The sequence below is a fragment of the Nothobranchius furzeri genome, chromosome 8, assembly GCF_043380555.1.
Source record: "Nothobranchius furzeri strain GRZ-AD chromosome 8, NfurGRZ-RIMD1, whole genome shotgun sequence".
In the NCBI taxonomy this organism is placed as follows: Eukaryota; Metazoa; Chordata; class Actinopteri; order Cyprinodontiformes; family Nothobranchiidae; genus Nothobranchius; species Nothobranchius furzeri.
This window is the reverse complement of record NC_091748.1, coordinates 40,473,658-40,481,781: the sequence shown is the minus strand read 5'-3', so window position 1 is coordinate 40,481,781 and position 8,124 is coordinate 40,473,658. Positions and strand designations below refer to the sequence as shown.

At 38.3% G+C, this 8,124-nt stretch overlaps 1 protein-coding gene across 3 annotated transcripts; it reads left to right on the top strand.

Annotated features, from left to right (window-relative positions):
- The first annotated feature begins 2,606 nt into the window (after nucleotides 1-2,606).
- Nucleotides 2,607-6,871, top strand: nmu (neuromedin U). Of its 3 annotated transcripts, XM_054730023.2 has the most exons (10): nucleotides 2,607-2,906; nucleotides 3,794-3,849; nucleotides 3,924-3,971; nucleotides 4,077-4,130; nucleotides 4,211-4,240; nucleotides 4,373-4,420; nucleotides 5,706-5,780; nucleotides 6,431-6,484; nucleotides 6,564-6,603; nucleotides 6,716-6,871. In XM_054730023.2, the coding sequence occupies exons 1-9, from the start codon at nucleotides 2,759-2,761 to the stop codon at nucleotides 6,594-6,596; spliced, it is 546 nt and encodes a 181-aa protein (XP_054585998.1). In that variant the 5' UTR covers nucleotides 2,607-2,758; the 3' UTR covers nucleotides 6,597-6,603; nucleotides 6,716-6,871. The 3 variants fall into 3 exon arrangements, with proteins under 3 accessions (XP_054585998.1, XP_054585999.1, XP_015827225.1); XM_015971739.3 differs by lacking the exon at nucleotides 5,706-5,780 and having other exon boundaries at nucleotides 2,608-2,906; XM_054730024.2 differs by lacking the exons at nucleotides 4,373-4,420; nucleotides 5,706-5,780.
- Nucleotides 6,872-8,124: the final 1,253 nt, after the last annotated feature.

Genomic DNA, 8,124 nt, shown 5'->3' with positions numbered 1-8,124 from the left:
AATCCCAGCATTGTGATGGGAGTTCAACATGCCTCCTACCCTCCAGAGCCCTATGGCAGAGTGTTGAAAAATACCTGAGGCAGATCTTTTAGTTATCAGGCTCTTCTCTGTGGAACCAGCTCCTGTCTTACTTTTAAGATGTGACTTAACACTTTTTAATTTGATAGGGCTTATGGTTAAATTCTGATGATAACCCAGGTTTGGACGAGCAGAGGAGTAGAGAGTGGTGGCGTGTACACTGGGGTACAGCGGGGAGTTTGTGCTAAAGACGGTTCTCCTTGGCTGCTCCTGAAACAGGTTCTACCGAAGATTTATTCCTGTTGAAAGGGAGTTTCCCACTCCACTGTCGCCACATGCTTGCTTAGTATGAGGATTGCTGCAGTCTCTGACACAAGTCAGTGACTCAATGCAATCTACTGAGTTTCAAGTAGGTTCAGTTTTGATTCAAAGATTGAAAGATTTGCTTTGTAAAATGCTTTGAGACGACTCTTGTTGTGAATTGGTGCTATATAAATAAACTGAACTGAGTGGAATTTATACTTTCAGTGTTATTCTCATTCCGATTAATATCTGCTAAATAATACAGGAAGTTTACAAGTTTAGATAATAAAAAATGTAATTTTAACCTAAAAGAAACACAGATGGTGGAAGAGGAAAAATGAACAAGTAAACCATAAACATACTACAAAATCTCTAGATCGGGGGTCAGCAACCTGCAGCTCTTCCATCCATCTGATGCGGCTCTCTGTGCTTGTAAAATAATGAATGGATATTTAAATAAAATGCTTTATATTTTACTGCATTAATTTTACATCTGTATGCCAATTCTAAATGTAAAGATTGTCTGCGTAAACCTGAACAGGTCCAACCCGGTCTTACTGTGAGACCGGGTTGACGCGTCACGCTTGTGCGTAATCATAGGCGCATTCTGAGCTGAAGAGGATGTGAGATTCTGGGATTCTCCTCAGACGGCTCCTGGATGCGTCGCCACATTGGAGACAGGAACAAGCACAGTTCAGCCAAAGTTTCATAATCAGGGAACATTTTCTAAGTGACAAGTCTCGCTTCAGTCGGAGGAATCTTCCCGAATGCGCTCTGGTTCTGCGACGCGCTCCAAGCCCCTCTCCACATCTTCAGCTCGCTCTGCACCTTATGTAGTACACGCTGACAGCGAGTTGTGCTGAGCAGTGTCCAGCTCAGATGTTCAGAAGGAAATCTTTTCTTGAGTGATTTAGCTACATCTGCGATGTGCGTAGAATAAAATGTCAGTTCGTCTGCATGCGTCGGGGTAATTCTTTCTATTCTTTCTCCGTCAAAATAAACGGTCAAATACGGGAACTATCTGGTCAACACAAGCCCTGCTTTTAACTGTTCTGTTTTCTTGTGAAAATTGTTGCAAAGAGATATAATTAAACTTGATTAACACCAGAGCCAGGCGCACTGCGCCGTTATCTCCGTCACTGTAAATGAGGGAAAAACAAAATGATCGGATCCTTTTCTGACCTTCCCCACCTACAAAGTTTAATTTCAACAATCAAACGTGACAGAGCCTGGATTTGTATTCTGAGCAGTCTAAACATGTTTTAAAAAGAAACGTATGACAAAAGTGGCACCTGCTCATTAAAACCACCAAAAGGGTGAAAAATATCTAAATGTTGTCGGCAGAGATGGGCTACAACTTCTGGATCCACTTTATATAAATCGTTTTATTGATTATCTTCTTATGAAACATAACTTTGACTACATACACGAGTCACAAGCGACCGGTACCGGCTGCTGTCACCTGTTGTGATTGGTTAAAGCAGCTCTCTGCTGTCTGAGGGTAGGCCCCGCCCACAACGCCACGGCTGCTGTGGCTCCCAGTGTTTTCTTTACTGTGGGAAACAGGTAATAATGGCTCTTTGATGGGAACAGGTTGCCGACCCCTGCTCTAGATAGATGTAGTTCTAAAACATTTAACACAAATTAGGTTTTTGGAGAACATCTTATTGTTTTGTCTACTTTTAAACTCAAGATTGTTTTTTCTGTCCTACATTTAAAAGTTGATTTAGGATGAAAATAAGAATTTCTTAAATTCCCACAATAGCCAAATTAAAACCTTAATAACAACAATTGTTAAGACCTACATTTTAATTTAACAAGAAAAGTACAAACACAAAATGAACAGTTAAACAGAAATAACTGCTAATTAAATGTTGATCTGTTTTTTATGTTTAATCAGTGAAACATGTCATGACCCCCAATAACAATAATTATGAAAAAGTACCAAATGCAGCCTTTTCTGGAACTTATATCAACTTTTTTCCTCAGCATCATAGAAATATCGACCCTTCCTAAATGTGACCCTAATACACTGTTTTATATATTACCAGGAAGGGGGAATCAACTTTAGAAGTAAACAAATATGAATTAAAGAATGGACATGGAGCGCTGGAAACCAAAAGTTTTCTTGGAACTTCGGAGTCAGTAGATTTTCATTTGACCTCACGTACCTTTTTTATTTCACCATTACTCATATTTCCCTGAAGCACCTCTCACTCTGCTAACCTGTTGATCCAACTAATGTTTCCACGCGCGCGAGGCTTCCAGTGACGCAGCCACGCGCCTTCCCGCAGGAGGGTGTGGGGCGCGAGCCTTCATATTTCTCTGACGTGAGACAGAAAGTGTCAGAAGAGCCTGAAGTATTCAAAACACACTCACTCACTCACTCACTCACTCACACACGCATAAAGAGGAAACAGCAGCCAGAGAGAAGGAGATGAAGGCATTCCGGAGCCTGAGCCAGCCTGCGCGGCGCTTCGCCCTCAGCGGCCTGCAGAGCTTCAGCAGCAGCGCCATGAGTCCCCTCAGCACGGCCAGCATCAGCCTCGCGACCCTGCTCATCCTCACCACACCAGCCTGTACCGGTACGTCTGGGCAGGGTTTAGTCAGGGCATGCACCCATTATTCTGTTTATAGACCTGTTTCTTATTATTTGTAGAAGCTTTAGAAACTTTTAATTGGATCTACATAAAGTATATCTATCTATCTATCTATCTATCTATCTATCTATCTATCTATCTATCTATCTATCTATCTATCTATCTATCTATCTATCTATCTATCTATCTTTCTATCTATCTATCTATCTATCTATCTATCTATCTATCTATCTATCTATCTATCTATCTATCTATCTATCTATCTATCTATCATATTAAATGCAGAATTCTATATTTTTTCATAATATAATTCAAAAAGTATTTTTATTTATTTTGGTGTCCATCCATCCGTCTGACCTGATGTGATTTCCTAAGACTCACACATGTAAATGACTGAAAGGACTGCAGATGTAGGCTGACTGGTGCTTTTCCCCTCTGTGTCGATGGGCGTTTTGAGATAATTTCCAATAATTATGTTGTGTTCACCACAAACTTTCACAAACTGTGTGTTCTTTGACTCATGATTTTCAGCAGTACAATAGTTTAATTTTTTTAATTGATGTTCCTTTTCATATCAGATGTAATTTTACATCTCGCGTTGGGCTCTAACTCCCTCTGTGTTTGACACCAAAGCTCTTAACCTGCTAATGGACGCTGGCCGCAATCATGTGGGAAACATATGAGAAATGCTTTGGATTATTACCACACTAAACGTTGCTTCAACCGCTCCACAATGCATTATTTAACTCTTTCAACAAATGTTTACGACCATGCTGGGATGAAATCAATACGTTTTTTGAGCATTACTGAAAACAGGCATGTCAGTTGTAAGTGTTAACGGTGAGTTTTTGTGTTGTTGGATGAAATCAAAGGTGCTCCAGCAGATCTCCAACAGGCCACAATAGATCATAGGCAGCTACTCCGCCAGGTACTGCTGCATTCTGATTCATACCATGCATTTATGTTTGCTTCTCCTTCACCATCGCCTGTGCTCTTCCATAGATAGATGCTGTGTGCTCATCCTACCTCTCTGCAGATTTGAAGTTGTTAGTAAGTTAGAAAACATAAAACAAATTAGCTCAAATTTTAATATAAATATGACACATTTACTCAACTTTTTATCATTTTTTTAACGATTTCCTGTTTATTTTTCAGACATCTGACATCTTAGGAGATCTCTGTGTCTTGATGCTGGTTCAAAAGACAAAGGTTCCTCTCATTTCACTCTAAATGAGCTTTTTCTCTGCTAATTCTGGAGATTCTAATTGAAATTTGTTGTTGGTTTTCAGGAGCTGAGAGTTCAAGAAAACAATAAAAGGGTAAGTGAAAATATGTCTTCAATGTGCTTTTTCATAAATAAATAAATGAAAAAAGCAAACGTGTGCCTCAGGATTAAATTGAATTTGTAACTTATTAGTTATGTGAGAGTTTATTTTCTGTTGTATGTGCAGTTTTTATTTCATCACTCCAGACCACAAAGTTCTGTCTTGTCAAAGGGGGTAAGTGAAAAGATCAAACCACAGAAAACTGCTCTATTTGTTGCCACCTCACTTTTTTTATGCTTCCGTATCTGAGACCTGCTCTCTCTGTGTGGGCCACATGAACTGATGCAGCTGCAGCAGCAGCAGCAGCGTTGAGCATCTGCATGCAGTTCCCCAAACCTAAATGCATGCAGGCAAAAATGAAAACAGCTAAAACATGCATGGTGGCAAATACTCGGATACATGCACAGATGCTCCTGTCACATGGCTTATTTCTTTTTGTCGAACGTTTTATTTGTGGAGACGACAGCATGGCTACAAATCTTGTTGCCCCTGTTCTTGACAAAGAGCAAATGTCAATTTTCAGATGAGACGTCTCAACAGATGTGGCATTTACACCCTTTACGTCTTATGTTAATTAAAAATTTCAATATTTTAATTGTTAAACCAATTAATTAAATTATAGACAAATAAGCAAAAAAATAAATATGTAGTTCATCATAGAATGCATGCCTATCATTTTTAAACATTTAAACGAAATAGCCTTTTAGTTTGGGCTACAGTAGAACCTCTACTACATCTGTTGTTGTTTTCATGTAAAAAGGGAAATCTGAAACAAGTAATCCATATTCAGATCTTAATATTGAGGCAAAGAAAGCTTTGGAAACAAAAGGTGAAAATTGATTTCAAAGACTTTCCGTGTCTGATGTTGTTGCATCCTCTCAATCTAACAAACTTGAACATTTATTAAATGTAAAGAAACAGGAACTACAAAGAAATATAAATATATGTAAAAATAAAAATGTAAAAATGAATAAAACATCTTAAACTACTCTCATCACTAAAAGTTGTTTATTAAAATGAAAGGAATGAATTTAGTTTGTACGTTTTTAAGCCTTTTAGGACTCTTCAGGTGGATTTGTCGCTTGTTTCAGTTCAGTTTACAGTTTCAACCGAGATTTATTTGTTTTGCAAAACCTGAAAACTACTCGGATGATTGAACTGCACCTCTGGACCCAGTCTGGTCCTCCATAAGGATGAAGAATAAAACAATGTGCCATGTGTTTGTTAAAATATATTACATAAAAGCAGAAAGAGACATTTAACTGTAGTGAGGATGCATTTGTGTGTTGCACGTTTTCTTCGTTTGTATAGGAGAGCGAAGCGACATCCCTCTCTTTGCCTCTGTACCTCCATGTTGTGTTCTTTCTTTGCCCATTGTTGATCTTTGTGTGTGTGTGTGTGTGTGTGTGTGTGTGTGTGTGTGTGTGTGTGTGTGTGTGTGTGTGTGTGTGTGTGTCAGACATCTCAGTTGCACCCTCTTCTGCATCTCGTTTCTCAACTCCATACCAGAAGAGAGAGAGGGCTCTTCATGCACGTATGTACCACTCCCATCATGTCTTTCATTTCTCTTCATTTTAATCATCTTTTCACAATCACTGTTGAACTAAACACATTAATAAAAAGAAATTGTTCTTTTGCATGTAAAAAAAACTGAATGCAGCTGGTGGCTCAGACAGTCATAAATAAATGTCTGTTTAGTTAGATTTTTTTCAGTGCATTTCCTTATGACAGCTGTGCAGACCTGCTGCCCTAAACGATGCATCTGGACATTTAACAGGATTCGAGGACGCCATACAAAGAGCTGCCTTCTGTGCAAACGATTACGAGAAATATATGTGCTTCATCCTGCAGCTGGCTTAAACATGTTTTTCCGTCCTCAGATCACGACGGTAACGCTGTTCGACTTCACTCCACATTAGTTGTATTTCCAAGCTGAGGGTAATTATGGTTCTAACATTAATGCTGCTGGAAGGTGAACTCATGCTTCCTAACCAGCAAACCAACAGAAAAGTGTGAAAATGGTTTGTTTTGAAGAATCCACACAGTTTAGTGGAGTGTGCACTGTTGCATTTGTAGGAATGGGGAGTTGCTCTCGTTTGGAACAAACGTTTGAAATTAGAAATTAGGAACGTGATGCTCGTTTGAGAGGAATGTTGAATCCTGCTGCTTTTTGTGTCCACACAGGCGGACCTCCAGGGGCCCAGAGGCATTGAGAGCAGAGGCTACTTCCTCTACCGGGTATGTGAATGTTTATATCAAATGAAATGAACAGTTGTCCTATATAACAACGCTTTAAATCAAATGTTTATTTTTGTAGCCACGAAATGGAAGGTCTTTAGAGTATGAATGAAGGAAAGGTACTCATCCACAATTATTTTTGCCAACATCAAAAAAAAACACATAAAACATTTTTAGATTGTATAATCCTCTGTACTTATATTGATAATTTATGTTTACTGTTATTGCTAGACTCTCCACCTGTGCACGTGCAGAGACGACACAGAGCCTGAGACGCTGCACCCAGACCAAGTGATCCAAAGTCTAACTACAGCCCTTTTCCACTCCTGTATAATCATGTTTGAGTCAGCACATTGTACATCAAATAAAATACTCATTTACCCATAATCAGTCATGTGTGAGTTATTCAAAAGCATTATGTAGACTCAGTTTGATTTACAGTTCATTAGATACTTTCCAGGGTAAAACCAGGAATAAAGAAGATGCAGTTCATAAAATAAGTATTTATACTTTTATGAGTAAGCTTGTTTATTTATTTCTGTTTGTTTGTTTATACATTTTGTAGGATTGTGCAAGATTGTTAAAACATGCTATTAATATTACGGCCGGTAGATGCCGCTATGCTCCCAAAGATAATGATGTGAGGCAGAAGTTCTGATAAAAGTCGTGACAAATTTATATCAAGATGAATGTGAATTTATAGTAGAGAAATGGTAAGCCAACAACTTCTAATGTACTGAAACTAGGCTTTATTCTATTTGAAAAGAACACATTATTTCTGGAAGAGAGAATCTTAACTTTGCCTAATCATGAAAATGTAATTAGTTCTAGTTCAGTCCACAACAGCGGTAGTCTTTCAGAGATACAAAGTGAATCTAAAAATGTACTTTTAGTTGCATATTTACATAAATATTTGACGGATAAAATGTGACCTCACCTCAAAAACAATTAAAATTTTATTTTCATTTTAATGTCAGTTAAGAGTAGAAAGAGTCACCGCTCATCTGGGTAAGGTGCTGGATCAAAAGTGGAATGAACATAAGAATCCGAACACTTCAGTCTGCGATGTGAGAGCTTTATTAGTCGAGCTTTCGGTTCCTGATGAAGGTCTCTGACCGAAAGCTCGACTAATAAAGCTCTCACATCGCAGATTGAAGTGTTCGGATTCTTATCTTGTTCATTTAAATGTCAGTTCAAAAATCTGACATTTGTCTAAAATTTCTGTAAAAAACGTCCTCAGCAGTGCTACAGGCTCAACTCTCAACAATATCAATGGTTGACATTACAATGTGACTCATATTACACGTGAAAATAAATAGATTTGCTGATTGTTTAGAAATAAACCCCATTAAATATATTACCATGATTACCATCTGTGTGTTCATGTTAACAACCTCATCATGAGTGTATAAACTAAATAATAAATATAAACTAAATTCTAAATGAATTGGCTCTATAAATCAATGTTCTAGCAAAATTTTTATTTGGATACTTTTTTTTGTGTAGCGCTGGGTTGCAAGGAGTACAACAGCGCCTCATGTGGCTCAAAATGGTGGCGCAGCTTTCGCACAGCTTTATCTGTTGCTATGGTGATGGGTATCACGCTGTGAGGGGATAAACGTCAGGCAAGTCCGCTACAT